This window comes from Engystomops pustulosus, chromosome 11, assembly GCF_040894005.1.
Source record: "Engystomops pustulosus chromosome 11, aEngPut4.maternal, whole genome shotgun sequence".
NCBI lineage: Eukaryota > Metazoa > Chordata > Amphibia > Anura > Leptodactylidae > Engystomops > Engystomops pustulosus.
In genome coordinates, this window is record NC_092421.1 from 27,274,207 (window position 1) to 27,299,333 (window position 25,127).

General features: G+C 42.2%; 2 protein-coding genes across 7 annotated transcripts in view; one reads left to right on the forward strand and one right to left on the reverse strand.

The window, feature by feature from the left end:
• Nucleotides 1–3,565, reverse strand: part of PSD (pleckstrin and Sec7 domain containing) — a 252,804-nt gene extending 249,239 nt beyond the window's left edge. For both annotated transcript variants that reach the window (XM_072130908.1, XM_072130906.1), the window contains exon 1: nucleotides 3,439–3,565. The gene's annotated coding sequence lies outside the window, so the exon portion shown is untranslated. The remainder of the gene's footprint in view (nucleotides 1–3,438) is intronic.
• FBXL15 (F-box and leucine rich repeat protein 15) lies at nucleotides 3,551–25,066 on the forward strand. 5 transcript variants are annotated; one of them, XM_072130911.1, is made up of 6 exons: nucleotides 3,590–3,659; nucleotides 8,818–8,924; nucleotides 10,328–10,388; nucleotides 12,770–12,929; nucleotides 17,735–18,237; nucleotides 24,380–25,066. In XM_072130911.1, exons 3-6 carry the CDS (start codon nucleotides 10,363–10,365, stop codon nucleotides 24,567–24,569), a joined length of 879 nt encoding a protein of 292 aa, XP_071987012.1. In that variant the 5' UTR covers nucleotides 3,590–3,659; nucleotides 8,818–8,924; nucleotides 10,328–10,362; the 3' UTR covers nucleotides 24,570–25,066. The 5 variants fall into 5 exon arrangements, with proteins under 5 accessions (XP_071987013.1, XP_071987012.1, XP_071987015.1 ...); XM_072130914.1 differs by lacking the exon at nucleotides 3,590–3,659 and adding an exon at nucleotides 23,197–23,329 and having other exon boundaries at nucleotides 8,308–8,924; nucleotides 24,380–24,468; XM_072130912.1 differs by lacking the exon at nucleotides 8,818–8,924 and having other exon boundaries at nucleotides 3,551–3,659.
• The last annotated feature ends 61 nt before the right edge of the window (nucleotides 25,067–25,127 follow it).

The window sequence follows — 25,127 nt, forward strand, 5'->3', positions numbered from 1 at the left end:
TTTTATTGACTTTTGACTTTATTTTTTATTGAATCACATTTTTTACTTTTTTACTATTTCCACCATGGGACATGAACAAGCAATCACCTGATTACTGCATATGTTGCTTAATAAGTGTATTTTGGAAAGCGTGGGGTGAAAATTTTGGCTGAAAACCTTGTAACGTTCCCTGAGTCACATAGAGCACCTTGCAGAATTTAGTGATTGTAAAGCTACGGTGCATATTCTTTTACTGGACAGAAACAGAAACACACACCTTAATATATTAGATTATAAGGATTTCTGACCTATACTTAGGCCTCTTCCACACTAGCGTTGCGTTTCACGTCAGGGTGCAATGCGTGAAAAACTGACGTTTTTGGCTGCGTTTTTGTTCCATTTTTCCTTGGAGTAATTAGCGTTTTTGCGTTTTTCACGCGCGTGTTGTTAGCGTTTTTGGCGCATTTTTCACGCACGAGTCAATGGGAGACTCGAGCATTTTTCAAAGGGACCATGGTTTGGGATTAAAATGGGTTATTTAATTGAAAAATAATGTCTTCTGATAAGTTGCAAACATCTGCGATCTATTCTTCACTGTTCCCCGTGTATATTATCTCCCGACAAGTTAGCAGATGTGAAGAACAGTGAAGAATAGAATAAAAACAGTGAACACAGGATGATTTAAGAGAAAAACACAGTGCAGAACACAGTGCAGAATAGATTACAGATGTTCGGCACATCTGCTTACTTGTCGGGAGATACGCGCGGAGCGGTGCGAACAAAATAGCATGTGAAGAACAATATATATGTGTGTGAAGAACAAATTGCAGATGTTTAAATACATCTGCAATGTGTTCTTCACACACATATATTGTTCTTCACATGCTATTTTGGGCGCACCGTTCCGCGCGTATCTCCCGACAAGTAAGCAGATGTGCCGAACATCTGTAATCTATTCTGCACTGTGTTCTGCACTGTGTTTTTCTCTTAAATGATCCTGTGTTCACTGTTTTTATTCTATTCTTCACTCTTCTTCATTGTGTTTTTTTAATTAAATGATCGTTCGCGAGCAGGGGAAATACTGTTATTCTGGTCACCTAGCAACCCTTACGTTTAAAACGCATTGCACTCGCAATGTTCGCGAGTGCAATGCGTTTTTGATACGTCCCCATAGACTTGAATGGGGCGTGAAAAACGCGCGTGAAACGCAAAAATAGAGCATGCTGCGATTTTGACGCGCGTGCAAACGAACGCAAGCACGCGCGTGAAAAACAACGCTAATGAAGAAAGAGCCATTGAATACAATGGGACAGAGTGCAATGCAAGTTCTGCGCGTCAAATGCACGCGCAGAACTCGCGCGTGAAAAACGCCAGTGTAGAAGGGGCTTAACAGTGGAAAGCTGCACGTTATCCCACAGTCTTCCCATAGTGGTTGAATGTATCAGGCAGGGTGAAATCGCATATTCCACTCTATTCTATCCCCTCTTTCAGGAGTATATTGATGTAGGATGGCCAGAAATGTTGAGTTCCAGAAAGCATTCCTGGCATACACCGTGATCTTGTTCACAAAATGATATGTGAAATTAGCCTTTGGCTGCTTGCACACAAACATGAAGGGGAGCGAGATCTGGCTGCTCTAGCACGCGCTGTCTTATGACCGTGCACAGAAACATATAAGACATGTCCAAGTATATGTCCATGTGCAAGGGAGCTTAGATGAATTTTTCTGGAGCATAGAGGAAAGCTCATGGAGGGTTGAAACTTGTTTTCATTGAACATACAAGCATGACCATCAACAAAGGAAAAAATTATATAGCAATACCGTCAAAACATCATTACTTACTTTGGGTTGAATTTTTTTTTTTAATCCAGGCAGGAGTTTTATTATATAAAGACTTGGGGTGAAGACACACATGGCGTTTTTGGGCCGTTTTTACTAAGTGCGTTTTCAGATCGTTAAAAACGCATGCGTTAAAAAACGCATCCGTTTTTTAAAAACGCATGCGTTTTTTGAAAACGCATGCGGTTTTGTCCGTTTTTCATTGCGCAATTTCGGAAAAACGGACAAAAACGCATGCGTTTTCAAAAAACGCATCCGTTTTTTAACGATCTGAAAACGCAATTTTCACGATCTGAAAACGCCGTTTTTACTAAGTGCGTTTTCAGATCGTTAAAAACGCATGCGTTAAAAAACGCATCCGTTTTTTAAAAACGCATGCGTTTTTGTCCGTTTTTCCGAAATTGCGCAATGAAAACGGACAAAAACGCACGCGTTTTTAAAAAACGGATGCATTTTTAGCACATGCGTTTTTAACGATCTGAGAACGCACTTAGTAAAAACGGCCCAAAAACGGCCCAAAAACGCCATGTGTGTCTTCACCCTAAGGCTGGTGCCACACATACCGCTTTGTCTGCGTTTGAAATCGCAAACGCAGACAAAACCGCACCCACTGTTTCTATGGAAACGCCTGCGATCGGGAACGAGCTGCCGGTGTTTTGCATTAAATTAGCTAAACAAAATTTACAGCATAAAAAAGAAAAAATGTGTGAATAAACTAACAGGAAAACAGAGCAAAAACATTGAAATCTCTTTGCTGTGTCTACATCCAGGGAGGAAACCTCGAGAATACATTCACCGCCCCAAACCCCATGTTTTATGAGGTAGTGAGTGGTCAAGAGAGGGATTCTTCATGAACCTTAATAGATTTATAGCTCAGAAATTAGATGTCTGCGAGTATCCAACAATGCATTCCCACTGTCACCTTGTAATGCACTTATGTAATGGGACCGTCAGGGTGCGTTCACACGTTGCGCTTTGGTTGCGTTTTCAATCGCATTACAACAGCTGGGGAGAGGTGATTTGCCTAATTACATTACTATTAACATTTGTTAACGTGGTGTTAACACATGCGTTAATGTTGTGTTTACAATGCGCTTTGAAACTGCAAATGTTAACAGTGTTAACATGAAAATTAGGCAAACCATCTCATCTCACCGGTTGTAATACGTTTTAAAACGCAACCAAAGCGCATTGTGTAAATGCGCCCTCAGGAATCTACTTAGTTAATCCACACAGTAGAGTTCCCAAAGCTGCGGCCAGGCGGGCACACGGCTGTCTAAATGTACCCTAAATTAGTGTTTTCTTACCTGCAAACATCTGCTGCAAGAAACAATGTATGAAATCTAGAAATACAGAATAGTCTGAGGCAGGAACAGAAATGTGTAATAATTCTACTGGGGCCAATGGGGGAGATCAGCTCAGGGATCAGAAATCCCTATGGACTTTAGGAGGTTTACAAAGAAATGTGATAAGTCTTCTGTGTGACTACACCTCCAGGTCACACTATGCGTTTTGTATTCCCGCCCCTCACATACAGTCACATATTGTAGACGGTAGTTTTGAGGAGAATTTCTCTCCTATGTCACCTCATTTCACCTCTTACAGACTTGTAAGCTTACACTGTGTACAAGCCGCCAGGGCGCCATGTGTATGAGGATAGTGACGCTCGCTGACATCTTTTCCGCCTTCACCAAGATGGTGGAAACGACGGCGCCTACGTCATCTTCAAGCGACGGAATTACGTCATTAGGCGTTGCCATGGGAAACCGGCAGATTTGACAGCTGGCCTGGAGACGGGTAGAGGAGGGGCTGAGGCTGAAGCTGCTGTGTGACAGCGGAGGTTGGTGATTGCCGCTTCATGTGTTATGTGTAGTGTGCACTGTGTCCTGCCAGCACCAGCGCGGATATGCGTCCTCCATTGTCAGTCTGTGATGTAGAATAGAGTACAGATGGAGGCGTATACTAGAGTAGTCTTAGCTGTGCTGTGTGTGGGCTCATGGACATCTGTCATAGGCGTTGTTCACATGATGCAGTATCATAATATAACCGCAGAAGCGGCAGATGTGATGCCGGGTGGATATGACAAACCCTGGACCTCACTGGGGCGAGGTTGTGCTTTGTTCTCCAGCATATATCCAGACTCTGCATGACAGGTGTGAACAAAGTCTAGGAAGGGGTTGGGACAAGTTTATGCAGTACGAGAGAATGGGCTATGGCGTATTCTTCATTCTTCTTCATGGAGATTGCAGAGAAGTGTAATAACTATTCTGCAGTGGTGCTATAGTAATGTATGGGGCAGCGCACCTGCAGATACTCCACATATATGGGGCCCCTAAGGCTTCCGCACTAAGCGGCTTAAAGGAAATCTACCATCAAAATCAAGGGACACTCACCCATAGTTCAACTTCTAAAATGATGCTATGGTTTCTGGGGGTGTTACCAGAGCCACTCGGTGCTGCTGCTTCACAGACTTCCAGGCACATTTCCCAGACGTTGTAAGTATTTGTCTGGAGGATTCCTGAGGGCTGAAAAGTATAGACATACGGTATGATAGGTCTTCTTATTCAGTCAGCTGTGGAGTTGGAAAAGGAGACAATTTTGGTGGAATTAGAATAAAATAGACCGCCTCAAGACTCCAAAAATATAATTTATGCTAGATTGTTACATTTGATTCAATGGAGTATGTGCTGAATCTTTTTTTCATCAGAATTTTGGACATTACGGAATGTCCTATAAATGTCTGTTCTTTTCCTGATATAAGGATGTAGGCTTTTATTTGAGATGAATGTGGATGCACTTTTTGCTCATGCTCAGTAGTGAAGTTTCTCCCCTACAGATCAGAGGGGACGAAGTGTCTGTACTTTAGAACTGCTAGAGTGATCGGGAAAGCTGGATTAGGGCAGGATTGTCCAGTGTATGTTCTCTCTGTATACTGCTGTATTGTTTAGTTTGCTTTTCCTATCTTCATGTTTGTAGAGGCTAGCTGCTCTGATGGATTGTATACACTATACATAGAATATGTATGTAGTCTAACATCTAAAAGTCAGAAATACACACATGAAAAAGTGCTATAGGTATAGAAGCCAATCCTACATGTTATCTAGCACTGCTAGACTGTGCAGCATTATCATGGGAAACACTTAGTGATCGGTTCCCAGAGAAAAGCCTGATATTGAAAGTTCAACCGGTTATCAAAACTGACTGTTCATGAGGCAATTCCTCTACATCTGGGAATTGTTAGAAATGTTGCCCGTGTGGTTACTGCATTGCCACCAACCCAAGTCAGTGTAGAGAGGCTGTTCTCTAGCCCTAAAAGACATCTACCACCAGAATAAAAGGCTGTGTGCAAATGAGCCGGAGGGGCTCCAGGCTCCACTAACACCAATGGAGCCTGGAGCCCCTCAGGCTCATTTGCATACATCCCTTCATCTTGGTGATAGATGCCCTTTAACCCCTTTTTGGCATGTGACATAATAGTATGTCACATGTCGGGTGGCGGTGCATGGAGAGGGCTCACAGGCTGAGCCCACTCCATAGCCGGTAAGTATTTGCTCACCCGCGAACTGTGTTAATCCATCCATTGCCGCGGGCAAAGCTTTGCTGGCTGCTTAAAAAAATGGTGGCACATTTGATGTCAACGGGGGCGGCAATCAGTCGCAATGAAAGCATTGGGTTTTCCAAAGACCCGAGGCTGTCTCGTTTTAATGATTAGCACATTGTAATGAATGAGGAGGAAAACCCCATATACTGCTATACTGTAGTATGGCAGTATATGGTAGGATTGATCAGACATCCTACGTTTAATGTACCCTAGGGGGTCTGAAAAGTAGCAAAAATTAAAAAAAAAAAAAGGTAAAAAAACAAATTCAAAATCACCCAACCTTCTCTAGAACTGATACAATTAAACTGTAAAAATCATAAACACATTAGGTATCACCATGTCCAAAAATGCTCAATCAAAATATAATAACGTTTTTTCACTGCGTCTATCCCCGTAAACAGAAAATAGTGCCAAAACTCTAAAATGATACTTTTTTGCCAATATAAAAAAGTAATTAAAAAGTGATCAAAAGGTTGTACAGTCCTAAAAATGATAGCATGGAAAATGTCATCAAAAGTCGCAAAAAATGACACCACCCACAGCACCGTACAACAAAGTTCAAAAGTTATAAGCGCCAGCCCCGAGCCTCAGACCTCAGGAAGGAGGATTTACCTCTGAAACATCACAGCACAACTAGTAGGTTCGTGGTCTCAGTGGAGTTGGGAGTGCCATGTGAACTTTAAACAATGGACGATTACTTTCCAGGGAAAACAAGACTGATGATGTAGTAATATATTGATATTCTACTGCATTTGAAGAATATAAATGAATATTTTGCAAATATACTTTGAATGGTCTTGATTGTTTGTATAATACTAAGCTGTTATTGAAGAGTGCGAGTCTTCAAGTATAGACCTCCGTTCACACTGCCGCATAAAAGGAGCTACACTTGGATTGTGTTTAACCGGTTTGCGACCGCCCACCGTGTATTCACGGCGGCGGTCGCGTTCCGATGCATGGAGAGGGCTCGCGGGCCGAGCCCTCTCCATAGCCGGTAAGTCTCTGCTGCATATTGCAGCAAAGGCTTACCGGTAACACCCGCGATCGGTGCTAGCACAGCTGCCTCTACAAAGCTGCCGGCGGCTTCAAACAGATGGCGGCGCATGCTCTTTCCGAGGATCGCCGCTCCCCGTGACGTCATCGGGGACCGGCGATCAATCGCCATGGCCTCGGTCCTCACGAAGACCCGAAGCTACTTTGGGTTAACCCATTCATTACAATGTGCTATCAGCACATTGTAATGTATGAGGAGTAAAATCCCCATATACTGCCATACTGTAGTAAGGCAGTATATGGTAGGATCGATCAGACAACCTAGGGTTAAAGTACCCTAGGGAGTCTGAAAAATAGTAAAAATAAAAATTAAAAAAAAGTAAAAAAAAAAAAATTATAATAAAAAAACCTAAAAATTCAAATCACCCCCTTTCCCTAGAACTGATATAAATATAAATAAACAGTAAAAATCATAAACACATTGGGTATCGCCGCGTCCGAAAATGCCTGATCTATCAAAACATAATAACGGTTTTTTGCTGCGTTTAACCCCGTAACGGAAAATCGCGTCCAAAATCAAAACTGGCACTTTTTTGCCATTTAAAAAAAAATTAAAAATTCTATAAAAAGTGATCAAAAGGTCATACAGTCCTAAAAATAATATCATTGAAAACATCATCAAAAGTCGCAAAATATGACACCACCCTCAACTCCATACAACGAAGTATGGAAAAGTTATAAGCACAAGAAGACGGCAAAATAAAAAAAAATTTTTGTTCATGAGGTTTTAATTTTTGTAAATGTATGAAAACATTATAAAACCTATACAAATTTGGTATCCCTGTAATCGTACCGACCCAAAGAATAAATTAGATGCGTCATTTGTGGCGTGAAGTGAAAGCCGTAATATCCAAGCCCACAAGAATACGGACACAAATGCGTTTTTTCACCATTTTCACTGCATTTGGAATTTTTTTCCTGCTTCCCAGTACATGGCATGGAGTATTTAATACCATCACTATGAAGTGCAATTTGTTACGCAAAAAACGAGCCGTCACATAGCTTTTTACGTGTAAAAATAAAAAAGTTCTAGATTTTTGAAGGTGGGGAGTGAAAAATGGAAATGAAAAAACGGGAAAGGGCCCGGTCCTTAACCGGTTAATGTACTGAGGGTTGTTACCAGAACCCTTAGGCCTCTTTCACGCGCGTGTTCTGCGTGTGCTTTTGATGTGCAGAACTTGCATTGCACTCTGACCCATTGTAATAAACAGGCTTTTCAGACTTGCATTTTTTTTTTTCATGCACACACGCACATTTTTTAAATGCGCGTTTAAATCTCAGCATGCTCTAATTTTGCAAGTCACACGCGTGAAAAACGCACCATGCAAGTCTATGGAGTTGCATAAAAAAAACGTATCGCACTCTGAGAGGTGTGTGTGTGTGTGTTCCCCTGCACACTGTAACAGCCTGTGATTCTGCAACACGTATAGTCTCTGGTAATACCCCCCCAGTATAAGAACATGACCATAGTCACGGTGCCTGTATCTATGAGTAATGTCCCTGGTTTATCATGATGGATTTTGATGGTAGATTTCCTTTAAAGGACATCTACCAACAAGATGAAAGACTGTATGCAAATAAGTCTGAGGGGCTCCATGCTCCATTAACACATATGGCATCTGGAGCCCCTCAGGCTCATTTGCATACAGTCCTTCATCCTGTGGTAGATGCCCTTTAAATAAATACCACTTCTATTATTATTCGTAGCAATAATGTGTTGTTATTCCTGCATAAGTGAACATAAATTGCGCTTCTATTTTTTTTTCTTTATCAGAAATTTACAGAATTTGCCCAAAAATGTTACAACAAAGCTACATGTAGGAGGTGATCGTTAAAGGGGTTGTCTGGGATCAGTTGTTTTTAAATATAAGGATGGGCAATGTAAAAATAACACCTTATACACCCCCTGTCTATTGCTCAGCGGTGCGGTCAGGATGACAGGAGCAAACCCACTAAATCCTGCAACTGCTGCTCTAGCTGGTGGGACATGGCTTCACTGCGGAGTCTCTGTATACAAAAAGATCCATGCTGAATTAGTGTTTGAGAGAATTTGAGAGAGTATAGCATATCTGGTATTTTTACTTATCTAAAAAAAAAAACCATTAACACTGAAGGGGTTAATATTTGATGGTCTATGTTTATATACTGCCAGTAATGTTCCGAATGTTCATTCCCATGGACATAGAGGTCACATGTATCCTGGTGACTATAATACAGGTAAATTTCAGGAATCACTACTTTTCTATAGAGGCAGTGCTGCCTGGTAATGGAGCTGACATGTGTGTGCATTGCTTAGCGGAGCATTCACATTGTTCCTGATGATGTGATCTCTTTGTGTCATCAGTTATTTTTATGTTGTTTGCTTGCGGCTAAACGTTGGGATCTAGTCTCTACTTTTTGGAAGGAGGATTATGAGACACATTTGGACGTGAGAAACTAGAAGGATTAGAAGTAGGTACAACGTTTTGTTCCGCTATATCCAGTATTTGTTTGATTACAGGGTTCCTGTGTAGCAATGTACAGCTCTACAGAATATTATGGTATATACTATAGGATGAGTCAGACTGTAAGCTCCTGTGATCAGGGCCCTCACTCCTATTGTTCCATAGGACTGTTTGTATACTGCAATGTATTATTTTATGTGTATATGTCCCCTATGATTTGTAAAGGGCTGCAGAATATAATAGTGCTATATACAGTAAATAAGGATTATTATTATTAAGTAGAGATCATCTGGAACTATATCTGGCTCTCAGATTTAGACCTCAGCAGACAGAATCATTCCCTTGAGTATTCAACTCGCGTAGAACTAGAAGTTCCAGCATTGAACATACATTTAGTTCAGAGATTAGTCCTAGGTACTGATACCCTAGTACTTAGAGGAAACATATCAATATGAGTGAAGGAAGATACATCCAAGTGCTATGGTCTGACAGCCTTCAAGGGGTTGTCCACTTTCAGCAAATAATTGATATGCTTTGTGTAAGTAAAAGTTATTACATTTTCCAATATACTTTTATCAATTGCTCACAGTTTTCTAAATCTCTGCTTGCTGTACTGCCATAGAAACCTCTATGTTTACTTCCAGCAGATAGAAACATGTTCATGGTTATGTAATATCACACTGATGCATGGCTCGATATACCACATAGAGTGATCAGAGCTGTGTGATACCAGCCCGTGCACCTGTGTGTCCATCACAAGACCATGGACAAATTTCTACTCACAGGAAGTAAAGATAGAAGCTTTCTATAGTAGGACAGCAAGCAAAGATCTAGAAAATCAGGAGGAATTGATACAGAAAGTATATTGGGAAATTGTAGTCATGGTGTGTGGTCATACGGCCACACATGTGCGGCACCGTGCCACCATTGCCGTCTATGGGGACGCAGACGGCCGAGTGAATGATCCCTTACACAAAGCATACCAGTTATTTGCAGAAAATTATCAACCTCTTTAAGCATTGCGACCAGCAGTTATCCCTTAACCTAGTATAAGCAGCACTGGAGGTGTCCCGCAGTGGCTTATGTCACTGGTATAAGAGAAATAGATATGTGGATTATTTCATATGAAATCTTACTAGAAAATGCATGGAAAATGTAGGTGCAATAAAGACAACTCTGATGTAGGTTAAGATTAATATTTAATGTTTTGGATGTATGATAAATGGGAATATGACATATTGCAGCTAGTATTCATAAATCATAGGATGAAAGAGCTTAGGGAAAGTGAATGGTATCGGGATTGAAAGGTTTAGAGAGATTAGCTTGTATTGACTGGGATAAGATTAGCAACCACGAGGGAGGATAGAAAACTGAAAAATAATTTAATAATATGTATTTTTTTTTTTTAAGGAACTAAGCCCAGTACAAATTATAACTTGTTCAAGATGGCCAAGGACAAGATAAATTGCGGGTAAGTTACTGTATATACTCGAGTATAAGCCGAGGGTGGGAAATGCATTGGTCACAGCCCTAGTATATAGCCTGCCAGCCCCCTGTAGTAGCCAGGTAGCCTGCCAGCCCCCTGTAGCAGGTCCATGGTAGCTCTGTCTTGGCGCCTCTTCTTTCTTCAAGCTGGCACCAGGTCCGCAACTGCTCCATGCACGCGGCCCATCCGGCGCACAACTATGATGTCAGCCTCTGTTGACATCACTGAGTGGGCCGTCCCGGCCTTGGCTTGAGAAAAGAAGAGGTGTTGCCGGGCCGTCGGAATGGTGAGTACCGTGAGTTTTTTTTATACCCGAGTATAAGCCGAGTGGGGAATTTTCAGCACAAAAATTGTGCTGAAAAACTCTGCTTATACTCGAGTATATACGGTACCTATTCTCTCCCTTTACATGAATATTGTGCATAGTTACATATCGGGTAAATGATGGAAAACATGTAGTGGTTGTAATATAGGACATTGGGCCAAGCCTCTCCTCACCCATTGCGTTTGAATATACATTTGTGAACACTGCAAGGAGAACTTGCTGCAAAGTCTAGAGGTTTCCAGGTTCATTACATGGCTGACAGCTGAAATACTCTTCTTTCTCCACCTCCTTCATGCACATGCACTACAGGAGAAAGCCTCTGCCAGAGTCTACCGGCAGTGACTTATCTTCCAGTGTGCGCGACCCTCACCTACATCAGTATGTGCCGTTGTAGGAGAGTTGGGAGACTCTCATACTGATCATTAGACCATTTGTGGATTTGGACATTGGGTGGAAATGTATCAGACGCTGGCAAATCATGCACCAGCATATAATTACAGCCTATCCCTCCAGCCGTGCCGAATATATCAGGAGGCTCCAGCCTCGCAATGTATCCGGTGCCAGATGCGCGGTCACACCATTAATAATAATCTTTATTTCTATAGCGCCATAATATTCTGTACAATACGCACAATTCTACACCAGGATCTGTCTGGCATAGAATTGCTCTATCACCCGCGCCTGATGTATCCCTATAGCTAGTTCAGAGGCCTCTTTGAGTGTTTCCCCTGCACAGCAGCAGGGAACATGGTTTGCTAAGGAAGCAAATACCATCAGTAATTTTACGGACCCATTGGGCTACATTTATAAAAAGTCTGTGCCTGTGGAGTTTGCAGGGGGCGCCATATTCATCAAAAGTGGCGCAGGGTCTCCATTAATCTGCCACCCCCTTCACTGCTCTGGAAGTGTTCACCAACTATCTTTTGATGCACCTTTAACATAGAGCGTGCAATACAATTCTGTCGAGTCACAGTAAAAAGAGTCGCACAGTCCGACACTGCACTGGAACGCCCATTTAGGTGCAGAATTTTGGGGCGCAGCGGACATAATGCAGACGCTGCACAAACACTTCATAAATATATGTGCAAGTAGTTTGCACATTCTTAAGTGAAAATTCAGACAGAAAACTGGCACAAGCACTAATAATTGTGGCCCATTGACTTCTGTTGGAGTCCATGGTGCACAAATGTGAAGAAAATAGGACACACCTCATATATTTTTTCCAAGGACTACTGATCAGTTGAAAAAAAAAAAAAAACCCGCAATTGTTTATAAACATAAAAGAGGCATTTATCATGCCTTGTATGCCTGTAAAGTGGCGTAAAAGGCATGAAAAAGTTGCAATACCTAGCGCACACAGACAGGAATTTCAACTTTTTTCACCCTCTCCATATTTTTTTTTTTTTTTAGACGCCCAGGAGCTGATGCTGCTGTTCAGCCAGGAGACAGGGAGTTTTCATCATACTTTTTTTTTTTTAACTGAATTTTTACAGAAATTGTTAGCTTTTCAACAATCTACAAACGGTAACACAGCAGTTGTATCATACTTCTCTATGATGGAAGAAACTCCCATCCCCTGCACTGTGATCAGTAAATGGGATCTGAGCAACACACGGCTCTATATTCAGACTGAGCATGTTCCTCACAAAACAATGGGGCTCATTTACGCACTATTGTCGGAAGACCCGACAATTTCCGATGTGCGCCGCATATAGAAGGGGTTTTTGGCGCACGCGATCAGATTGGGGCATCGGGGAAGTCACAGATTCAGGAAATCAGGCGCACAAGCTACATGAATTGAGCCACAACGCAGGATCGTCGGACAGTCTGGATCGGGGATAGCGCGCTGGATGGGTAAGTTCCCCAATATATAATCTAAGCTCCTCCTGCTCCATAGCAGGTAATAATATTACTTATTTAGTACCAAAACTTTAGGACAAAGTGCATACAGATAAATGTGAAGGAGAGAGTTTGTAGTTTCATTGTAACTGGTTCCATAGAAAATGGTAAATGAGTCCTGTCTCTCTTTTTTGCTCTTTAGCCTGCACTTGCTGGATCTCCCCTGGGAAGATGTGCTTGTTCCTCATATCCTTTCCTATTTACCCTTGAGGCATATCATAAGTCTACAGAGGGTCAGTAAAACTTTCCAGTCCTTAGTCCAACTTTATCTCGCCAATTGCCGCAGCTTTGATTCCACCCAGGTAAACAGCATTGCTCTGTTAAACCACTGTCAAAATCTTGTGTGTGTCTTTGTTTTGATAGGTCGACTACAGCCAATGTGTGCGGCTTGTGGAAACAGATCCGTGTGTTGATCCATTCCCATAGACTGCACACATGGCATAGGACAGTACTCCCTGTCTGCCGGCCCAATTGCAGCGCCAACACTATTATGGTCCTTACAGTACTGGAGTTGCAGGTCAGTCAGCAGAGAGGGAGTCTTTGCATCATATTTCTGTATACTGTTGACCTGTGTAATGTGTGCAGACATGGGATCGAAACCAGCATACAGGTCAGTTTCCACAGGCTGCGGATGTTCATGTGCAGACGGCCTTACTCGGACTCTATTTATTATATGTTGATGATACAGAGCTCCAAATCCAATCCTGTCTGTCTGGAACCATCACTAGTGGGCACTTACATTGAACATGGTAATGCATTAGCAGTATACAGCATGCTCCTAAACGCCCTTCTGCACTATGTACCGTATTCTTCAGACTATAAGGCGCACCTGATATAAGGATGAATAACCAGCAGGTGGCAGACCTGTGCACAGTTCAAGGCAGCTGTTGTCTGTAAGTACGGTTCATATATAAGGCGCACCTTAAGGATTTTTTTTGTGCACCTTATAGTCAGAAAAATACGATACTTTATGTAGCGCACTGTGTGTCTCATTGCAAAAATAAAAAATGAGTACAACCCCATTACAGGGTAATAGTTACAATAAAAGGAATGGCATATGTTCCAGCAATGCAAAACCTTCCAGGGGCTTGTGGCATGCGATTAATTTATCTCAAGGTTTCCCCTTGTAGACAAGACCGGATACTGGGAAGTAATATCATGAGATGAATTTCCTTCCCACTAAACAATCAATCCCAGCACGTGAAGAAATCAATATAATTTTACTCGGATTCATTCTCGTCTCAGTCAATAATTATTCAGGAAGGTAATTGAAATGAGCAATGCAGAATAATATTCATTATCTTGGTAGTCACAAGTTATTAATGAAGATGTTATAAGAAACAGACTCGTCTCTGCGAGATCAGCCTGAGACATTGACCTTTTATGTACCGAGCAGTAGGTGGCACGGCCGGGTGACAAATGACAGAGCCAGTTACATAATAGAGAAATCCAATTTCATCCTGGCATCTTAGATTCTGACACTATCCACCAGACTGATCAATAACGGCTGCACAGTGCAATATGTTTTCTTATATATTTCATGATAAATGGTCAATGAATAAGAACGGAATATCTCTATTTGCAGGATTTAGTTGTTAGTTTAGATCTCTAGTTGTGGATTTTGGGATTTCTAGGGTATTACTGTATGCTATAATGTACAGAATTACCCACTCTGATTGTATTATTTAATCCCCAAATGTTTGAAGGGAACTTATCAGGGCAATTTGGGACACTAAAAGACCCACAATTCCTTATGGACTGGTGGTTTGCTCTTTAGCTAGTCCCTCTGTGCCTGCTACTAAAATAAATTAAAGTAAATAAAGCTGGGGGGTACTGCTCCGGCTACATTGAATTACTGCAGAGTTACTGCATGTTACAAAGCAGGTGGAGCAGAATGGATTAAAGGGGATGTTTTTTGTAATGTGTGGGGGGGAGCAGGATATTAGGTAATTTACCAATATACATATATTAATAGTTCTGCCCCACTTTCTTGATATGTAAAGTGCAGCCTCCTTTTACCTCATCAGCCAGAGATTCCTGTCCATAAAATGGCCGCAGATGGAGGGTCATGTGATCTACCTGTCCATGAACAATCGCCATTGAGAGATCACTTGACCCTCCATCTGCAGCCATTTTATGGACAGGAATGTCTGACTGATGATGTAAAAGACAGGAGGCGTCACTTTACATATCAAGAAAGCAGCGCAGAACTATTAATATATGTATATTGGTAAATTACCTAAAATCCTGCCCCCCCCCCCCCCAACACACTTAAACACACATAATAAAACATGAGCTAAGTGGCCAAATCCTATAATATATAGAAGTATAATGAGTATGATATAAAAATGGCATACCTTGTCACTTGTAGAAAAAGCTGAGGTTAAAATTAATAGGAGTCCAATGGGCGGTCCTAAGATGTGGTCCCAATATCAAAAGTTAGGTGGTGGGACTAGCATCTATCCTGTGGATACATCATAAATACAGATAAAAGTACCAAAATTCAGCTTTCGAGCATGTTCCTTACGATCTGGCTGATAATAGAAATCTCTAGTCATAAGTCTAGGTGGGAAAAACCCTTTCATTTCCATAGTTTTTTTTGGATCCTGGGTTGTTGTCATTCTATAGGAGTTCATAACAAGCTGTGCACCCGTGTGACACATGACCAGGGACAGATTATTATCCATGTGAAGTAAATAATGACAACAAAGAGATCTGGAAAATTACAGGGAATTAAAGGAAATCGACTAACAAAATCCATCATGATAAACCAGGGACACTTACTCATAGATCCAGACACCAGGACTGTGGTAATCTTCTTTTACCTGTTACCCATGTAGTGAGCAGGAAGTGCTGATGGAGCAGGGGGAGGGTGAGACAGTGTAACAGTCTGTAAAGCCAACTCACACATGGGCTAGGATAGCCCCTCAGGCTCATTAGCATAATTGTAAAAGTTGATTTTAGAAGGAAGGAGGCTATGGATATCAACTATAAGAAGATTACCACAGTTAGGGTGCCTGGATCCACAAGTAATTTTCCCTGGTTTATCATGATGGATTTTGATGGTAGATTTCCTTTCATTCAGTGACTGAAAATGCAGCCACTTCACACTCTGTGCCGGCTCCAGTGGTTAGCTCTCAGTGCCTAACTAATACGGTGCTGAGCCGATGCCAGTTCAGCTCTGCACTGGAGCTTAGCCTAGCCGGCATTGGGAATAGTGATCTATCGCTGACACCCCCATGTAACACGCATCACGGCCGCGCAATTTAAATGGTTGCAGGGAGATTCCCTGCTTGATCGGCAAAATCTTTTAAAAAAACACCAAAAATTATATTTACCTTTATTGTCCCACATAAAATGCAATAAAAAAATTAAAAAACTGTATCAATACAAAAATTGTACTGTATTAAAGCACAACATGTCCTGCAAAAAACAAGCTCTGATCAAACTATATGGACCAAAAATTTAGAGAGTTAGGTTACTTGGAAAACGCATGAGCTTTTATTGTACAAAATTAGTCAAACGTAAGCAAAAATATAGAAATTTGGTAAAAATCAATTACAGAGTTAATGTGTTTTGGACAACCCCTCCCACAAAAAAGTTAATACATTTTAAGCAATAGGGCATAGCCATCCCAAAATGGTACCACTGAAAAATGCATCTCATCTTGCAAATAATAAGCCCTCGCAAGGCAACATAATGGGAAAACAAATATTTTAAAGCTCAAAAAAGTGCACCATAAACCACCTAAAAACACTAAATTCTTTGGCAGCTGCATGGCCCTCCCTTCCCTTCTGTGCCTTGCTGTGTGCCCCAACAAAAGTTACAGCCACATGTAAGGGGGCTCTGTATAACAAATTTTTGGATTGTTTTTCTCTTCTTATCTTATGTCAAATGTGTAAATTTTAGAGCTAAATAAACATATTACTAACAAAATTTCTAAATTTCACCTCCATTTTGATTTAATTACTAAGATGATCTTAAGTTGTTAACAATCTTCCTAAAAGCTGTTTCTGATAGTGTGAGGAGTGCAGACATGAAAAGGTTGATATATAGGGGGTTTCTTATAGTGTATATGGAAAATTTAATAAAAAAACTGTAATGATCCCAAATTATTTCTATCGTATTTTTCGGACTATAAGGCGCACAAAAAATCATTTGATTTTCTCAGAAATCAATGGTGCCCTTTATAGTCCAGTGCGCCTTATATATGAACCATACTTACAGACAACAGCTGCCTTGAACTGCGCACAGGTCTTCCACCTGCTGGTCATTCATCCTCATAATCAGGTGCACCTTATAGTCCAGTGCGCCTTATATATGAAATTAGACATTTTAGCAGGCATTTATTGATGGTGCGCCTTATAATCCTGTGCGCCTTGTAGAAAATACTGTATGTATATATGTGTGAAAAGCAGATATATATGAGAAATGTGATTCAGTAACTTATTTAGGTGGTTAAACTATCTGCCTGAAAACTAGATCGTTTCTAATTTTGAAAATGGTACATTTTTCAAAAAATTCAGCATTTTAGAATTTTATTTAAATAAACATAAAACTTATCAGCCAAAATGTACCACTAAAATGAAGAAAAACAAACAAACCCTGAATCACTTTGATAAGCAACAGAGTTCAAAAGTTATAACCATATTAAGCGACGCAGGTCAGAATCCAAAAAATGGGGCTGAGCCTTAAGCTACAAAATGGCTGCGACCTGAAGGGGTTAAAACTGAACACAGATGTAAAGATAAAAAAACATATCTGACAACGTTGTATATGACATAATATCATTCTACCATCAAGTTAGTAGAGATATCAGAGATACCCGTTCTTGTTGGCTCGCTGGATAGAATAGGATCAAGCAATGGTAGCATATTTTTATACAGACACAATCAACCAATCAGAGCACAGCTTTCATTTTACTACCTCAGTTTTTAAAATTAGAGCTGATCTCTGATTGGATTCCATGGCCAACTAGAACAGTTCTGCTGTCAGACACTTGTGATAAATGATGGTAATGGCTAGTAGCTAGGATGATAGACATGTAGGATTGATATATGTAAGTCATGTACATGTCTAATTTATTCATTCATTTACTCTCTGACAGCTCGGCTCACAGTTACCCAAGAGTGCTTTTTCCAGCATGCTCAGACACAATTCAGTATTACAGAGACTGGATCTACGCAGTTGTTCTGACTGGTTAACAGATAAGGAGCTACTTCCAGTCATTGGGCAGAACCATCATCTCCTCCATATCAATCTTAATAGCTGCGTGCAGCTGAGCCGCCAGTCCTTGGTGGCCATCTCTCTAAGCTGTCCCCACTTACGGAATATCTGCCTGGGTCACTGTGAATGGGTGGACTGCCTTTCCCTGCGCAGCCTTGTAGACCACTGTAAACACTTGGAGGCCGTGGACCTGACAGCTTGTCGTCAGCTGAAGGATGATGCCGTATGTTACTTGGCCCAGAAAAGCAGGCAGATCAAATCTCTCTCACTAGCGGTCAACGCAAACATTAGCGACGCTGCTGTGGAGGAAACTGCGAAAAACTGCAGAGATTTAGAGCACCTAGACCTGACCGGATGTCTGCGCGTCAAGAATGAATCCATAAAGTAAGCCTGTCATACTTTTACTGACATCTTGTTTACAAAGCAGATGACTACCGCTATCGTATATGTGGTAATAGATAGGATAGGACATTTCCATACGCCCTTTAGTTTTATAAGATCCACTTATACTACACGACCTGCTCCGTTTAGGGTGATGCCACACATGGCGCTTTGAACCCATGTTTGGTCCGTTTTTAAACAGTCCGTTAAAAAAACGCATGTGTTTTTTACAGGTTTTACCAATTATCTTAATTAAAACTGGTCAAAAATGGGTGCCTTTTCAGTAAACGCGTGTGTTTTTTTATGGACTGCTTAAAAACGGACCAAAAACGGGTTCAAAATGCCACGTGTGACATCACCCTTAGTTACAAGGCAAGCAATGCTACTACTGCATAAACTCCCTTTGACAGGGGAAAAAAACAGCATCTCCAAGACCGACATTCACAGGCGGCTTAGCCACCGACGCAGGGTTAAAAGGCATTGATGGAATTGTGAATTCTTTCTTATACAAAAGTTTTCATAAAAAATTGTGCTTTAGGACAATGCATTACTCTATTCCGCCAACAATGTATAACCACAAAATAATAAGGGATTGTGTGTGTGTGTCTGTCTGTGGTCAGCCACCAGTTGTGCAAGTTCTCTCACTTAAAAGATGAGAGACCTGTAATTGACATCATAGATAGAACCTCAACCGTGAGAGACAAAATGGGAAAACAAATCCAGAAAATCACATTGTCCATTTTTTAAAGAATGTATATGCAAATTAGGGTGGAAAATAAGTATTTGGTCACCTGCAGTCAAGCAAGCCTCTCATTACCTGTAGTAATGGCTCCTCTGTCCTCCTCTCATTACCTGTAGTAATGGCTCCTCTGTCCTCCTCTCATTACCTGTAGTAATGGCTCCTCTGTCCTCCTCTCATTACCTGTAGTAATGGCTCCTCTGTCCTCCACTCATTACCTGTAGTAATGGCTCCTCTGTCCTCCCCTCATTACCTGTAGTAATGGCTCCTCTGTCCTCCTCTCATTACCTGTAGTAATGGCTCCTCTGTCCTCCTCTCATTACCTGTAGTAATGGCTCCTCTGTCCTCCTCTCATTACCTGTAGTAATGGCTCCTCTGTCCTCCTCTCATTACCTGTAGTAATGGCTCCTCTGTCCTCCCCTCATTACCTGTAGTAATGGCTCCTGTGTCCTCCTCTCATTACCTGTAGTAATGGCTCCTCTGTCCTCCTCTCATTACCTGTAGTAAGGGCTCCTCTGTCCTCCTCTCATTACCTGTAGTAAGGGCTCCTCTGTCCTCCTCTCATTACCTGTAGTAAGGGCTCCTCTGTCCTCCTCTCATTACCTGTAGTAAGGGCTCCTCTGTCCTCCTCTCATTACCTGTAGTAAGGGCTCCTCTGTCCTCCTCTCATTACCTGTAGTAAGGGCTCCTCTGTCCTCCTCTCATTACCTGTAGTAAGGGCTCCTCTGTCCTCCTCTCATTACCTGTAGTAATGGCTCCTCTGTCCTCCTCTCATTACCTGTAGTAATGGCTCCTGTGTCCTCCACTCATTACCTGTAGTAAGGGCTCCTCTGTCCTCCTCTCATTACCTGTAGTAATGGCTCCTCTGTCCTCCTCTCATTACCTGTAGTAATGGCTCCTCTGTCCTCCTCTCATTACCTGTAGTAAGGGCTCCTCTGTCCTCCTCTCATTACCTGTAGTAAGGGCTCCTCTGTCCTCCTCTCATTACCTGTAGTAAGGGCTCCTCTGTCCTCCTCTCATTACCTGTAGTAAGGGCTCCTCTGTCCTCCTCTCATTACCTGTAGTAAGGGCTCCTCTGTCCTCCTCTCATTACCTGTAGTAAGGGCTCCTCTGTCCTCCTCTCATTACCTGTAGTAAGGGCTCCTCTGTCCTCCTCTCATTACCTGTAGTAAGGGCTCCTCTGTCCTCCTCTCATTACCTGTAGTAAGGGCTCCTCTGTCCTCCTCTCATTACCTGTAGTAAGGGCTCCTCTGTCCTCCTCTCATTACCTGTAGTAATGGCTCCTCTGTCCTCCTCTCATTACCTGTAGTAATGGCTCCTGTGTCCTCCTCTCATTACCTGTAGTAATGGCTCCTGTGTCCTCCACTCATTACCTGTAGTAATGGCTCCTCTGTCCTCCTCTCATTACCTGTAGTAATGGCTCCTCTGTCCTCCTCTCATTACCTGTAGTAATGGCTCCTCTGTCCTCCACTCATTACCTGTAGTAATGGCTCCTGTGTCCTCCTCTCATTACCTGTAGTAATGGCTCCTGTGTCCTCCCCTCATTACCTGTAGTAATGGCTCCTGTGTCCTCCTCTCATTACCTGTAGTAATGGCTCCTCTGTCCTCCCCTCATTACCTGTAGTAATGGCTCCTCTGTCCTCCTCTCATTACCTGTAGTAATGGCTCCTCTGTCCTCCTCTCATTACCTGTAGTAATGGCTCCTCTGTCCTCCTCTCATTACCTGTAGTAATGGCTCCTCTGTACCCCCTCATTACCTGTAGTAATGGCTCCTCTGTCCTCCTCTCATTACCTGTAGTAATGGCTGCTGTGTCCTCTCATTACCTGTAGTGACGGCTCCTGTGTCCTCCACTCATTACCTGTAGTAATGGCTCCTCTGTCCTCCTCTCATTACCTGTAGTAATGGCTCCTCTGTCCTCCACTCATTACCTGTAGTAATGGCTCCTCTGTCCTCCCCAGACTGGGGAGACTGAATCTGTAATAGGCAGCAGCTTGGTGAGAAGAAATCAACTGTGAGCAATAAATCTGATAATCTCCCTTGATCAGGTTCTCCACATAAGATCTCACCCCGTGGGGTCAAAATGATCACAAGAACGGTGAGTAAAAATCCCAGAACCACACAAGGAGACCTAGTGAATGACCTGCAGAAAGCCGAGACCAACATAACAAAGGCTTCCGTCAGTAACACCCTATGCCGCCTGGGACTCAGATCCCGAAGTGCTAGATGTGTCCCCCAGCTTAAGGCTGCATTCAGACACACGTGTTCCCGCCGTACCGTAGCACAAGCAGGCACACGTCGGGGAGAGGAGGAGATGGAAGTGAGTGCTGCTCGCCCCACCCCTCCCTATAGGGATATATATCTTGCACGGCACCGTATACTGAGAAAAGACAGGACATGTCCTATATTTTTACGGCTACGGAATGGTACCGTGTCGCCCGTGTATGACGCTGCACGCCCATTGACGGCCTATGGAGGACCTATATACATTGCCATATTTACGTCCCCCATATGGTCATCTGAATGTAACCCAAGCCAGTACATATCAAGGCCTGTCTGAAATTTGCTAGAGAGCATTTGGATGTTCCAGTAATGTATTGGGAGACTAAAGATGAAACCAAAGTAGAACTATTTAGAAGAAACACAATTCACTGTGTTTGGTGGAGAGTGAATGCTGAGTTGCATCCAAGCAACACCAGACCTACTGTGACGCATGGGGGGGGGGGGGGGCAACATCATGACCAGGGGCCTTTTCTCTACAAAGGGACCAGGACGACTGATCCGTGTACATGAAAGAATGAATGGGGCCATGTATTGTGGAAATTTGAGTGCAAACCTCTTTCCATCAGCAAGGCCATTGAAGAAGAAACATGGCTGGGTCTTTCAGCATGACAATGATCTCCAGATCTCAACCCCATAGAAAACCTATGGAGGGAGTTGAAAGTCTGCACTAGAGGAGATCTGCATGGAAAATGGGTCAACATACTAGCTACAGTGTGCGCCAAACTTGTGAAGACTTACAGAAAATGTGTGTCCTCTATCATTTTTATATATCCTTTGTTGGAAATTTGAAAATAAATTCTTTACAAATCAGACAATGTGATTTTTTTCGGACTGGTTTTCACATTTTGTCTCTCATGGTTGAGCTTCTAACTATAATGTGAATTTACAGGTTTATCGCATCTTTTTAAGTGGGAGAACCTGCACAATTGGTGGCCGACTAGTTTTTTTTGCATGTTCACCAAACAGAGCCACTGTCTTGCTCTGACAATTTATAAGGAATTAACACAACTGTTGGGAGGGGGGGGGTGGAGTTTTGCAAGGGTTTACAGGGAACCTGCTTACACTTGATTGATTTATGCAAGGAGAACCGGCCCGATAGCTGACACGTGTGACCCCGCACGCAGACCCCATTCTGGTAATCGGGGTCTCTACTGGTTGTACTTATCTCCTATGCTGATATTTAATCTGAAATATCACACCTACAAGTGGGATTGCAGTAGAAAACAGGGGGAAGCTTGTAACCGAAATACAGCCGTACCAAATGTGGATCATCTTGGACCCCCTGAAAAGCCTTCACTTGTCCTGTAACCCTTTCTAAGTGCTCTCATTCTCGCTATAATGCTTTGCAGGATTCCTACCCAGCGACAATGAGCTGGAGGCAAATTCTTTCTTCTGTATTTGCTTACAACACAGTTTTGGGAAGCCATGAAATAATAATCACAAGGAGCTGGGGATTATATCCGGCATCCCTCTCCAGGAGAATAACTATGAATATTTTATACGGTTTACACTGATAACTTATTTAGAGCCCAGAAACGTTAATAAGGTGTGGAATTTTGATCACTCGGGAATCATCATTTACTGTACTTGGATTTTCAAATCATGTTTGTTATAATAAAAACAGCAACAAAGCCCGGAGCTCCCCCATGGAAAATGGAACTACGCAGAGCAGTCTGCAGCCTCCTATTAGAAAACCAACTACCTGTATGTGACATATGACAATGGGCTACAGCAGTGATTATTCACTTATGACTTTCAGGCAGTGTTAACATTAAAGGGTGAATTCTAGGACATTTCATACCCTACCTGAGGGTGACTTAGACTGTCACCAGGGTTTACTCCTTTGAACTATCTTTAAACTACCAGCCCCCTCAGGTAGGTTGTTGAAATGTCCTTTTTAGAACTCCATCATTTATGTGAAATATTACCTATTTACTTATAGAAAAAAATCTACTTCAGAGTCATGTGAAAATGAGCAGAAAACATCATCGGTCATGTTTTGCCTGATAGAAGTCAGGCTCAGAGGATGGAAGAGGAGTATTAGAGGCGTATATCTTGGGTTCCACAGCAAATAGGTACTGATATTATTTTAAGAGAATTTCAACTTTCAAACCACATCAGGCTTGGGGTTTTGTGAGCTACAAAACTAGAGATATGGACAAGTATAGTTGGAAATGCAAGCTGGAGATAAAGATCCAAATCAGACTTTTTTTTTTTCCTTTTTAAATCCCTGTCTCAGGTTCTGTAGCTCACAGAACTACAGCCTGATAGAATTGGAAAGATAAGATTTATGCCTACTGCCCACGAGCGGAGTTTGATGCACGCAACTCGTATCAAACTGTCATTGTGAGCTTGCTGGACCGTCCGGCCCAAACGCTCATGAACTGGAACTGAACTTCGTGGTGATAATGAGGGTTGGAGCCGGACGTCCCAGCAAGCACATGATACAAGTTGCACGGATCAAACTCAGTAATGGACAATAGGCCTTAGGCTACATTCACACGGGCCATATAAATGCACGGCGTACAGGCTGTGACATGAGGAAAGTCCCCGCTTGTCCTATCTTTTTACCGGGTGCAGAGCGTTAATACCATATCGCTCTGTGCGGCCGCCTACGGGGGATGTATGTACAGTCACAAGCTTGTGGCCATACATAGGTCCCCCATACGTTTGTGTGAATGTAGTCTTAATCTGATCCCTGATTCTAAGTCCTTTAAAGGAAAATGTGGATCTGGAATTACACCACCCCACCTGCTTGTCCGCCAGACTGGCTGGAGGGGGTCAATGTAAGGTTCTATAGCAGATAGGACCATTCCAGCCTCTCAGCCTGACTCTTCTCTGACCTAAGTTTTATTACCACATGATTTCAGGGGATTTTTTTTTTTTTTTTTTTTTTTTTTAAAGGTGAACAGGTGAGATTTCAAATAAAAAAGGGAATTCTAGAAAGGACATTTTTTTATAGCCCACCTGCGGGTACTAATAGTTTAGTGGGGTTAAAATTAGGTGACAAGGTTCCTTTAACCACTTCAGGGTCAATATTATTGTCCCCGTTCATCATCAGATTTTTAGAAATAGTTTCTGTTATATTCGGGTTGATAAAAGAGAAATCTTCTTGTATTCTGCAGGACTCTCGCCGAGTACTGTACCAAGCTGAAATCCCTGAAAGTCAAGCACTGCCATAACGTGACGGAATCTAGTCTAGGAATCCTGCGGAAGAGAGACGTTACCCTGGATGTGGAGCCTCCCTTACAAAGAGCATTGGTTCTCTTGCAGGATGTTGTTGGATTTGCGCCATTTATTAATCTTCAAATTTAGCAATATTTTCTGAGCAAAGCCGCCCATAATCTCATTTACCACCACTGCCAAAAAATGGGGAAACTCAGCAGACAAGACCCATCGCACTGCCACACGGCGCACAGTCTGCAGCCGGACTTTACAGCCGCAGTAAACATTATAAAAGGTGCTGTGAGGACGGAGGACATTACTTTGTGGCTGGAGGCAGCGGAGATTTACTGCTATAATTCAACAGGAGGTTGATAGTGATTATTAGCACATCAAGATCTTTGATTTGTTGACCTTTTACAGAGCAAGGAACAGCAGATTGTCCTGCAGGTGACACCACGGATGGTTTTATTTATGACTGCTGAGCTAGATAAGACATATTTACACGGCATCATTCACTCCATGCAGCGGCCGCAGCGCGGCTCAGCCGCAGACTAGACTATCACGATTGATTATGAATATGGATAGACACTCTGCTGGTGATGTTTTGTGTTCAATGATAACATTAAATAAAAGAAATAAAGAAAATAAAAGGATTTTTGTGAAGTTTGCGGCTGCTTCTATTGAATTCTCACTTTTTACTTTCCACCC

Bases quoted from the DNA above. Each gene is read 5' to 3' on its own strand.
- FBXL15 (XM_072130912.1), top strand. From the start codon at position 10,363: ATGGCCAAGGACAAGATAAATTGCGG. The intron at 10,389-12,769 runs GTAAGTTACTGT...TTTGCTCTTTAG, and splicing joins AAGGACAAGATAAATTGCGG to CCTGCACTTGCTGGATCTCC. The intron at 12,930-17,734 runs GTAAACAGCATT...ACTCTCTGACAG, and splicing joins GCAGCTTTGATTCCACCCAG to CTCGGCTCACAGTTACCCAA.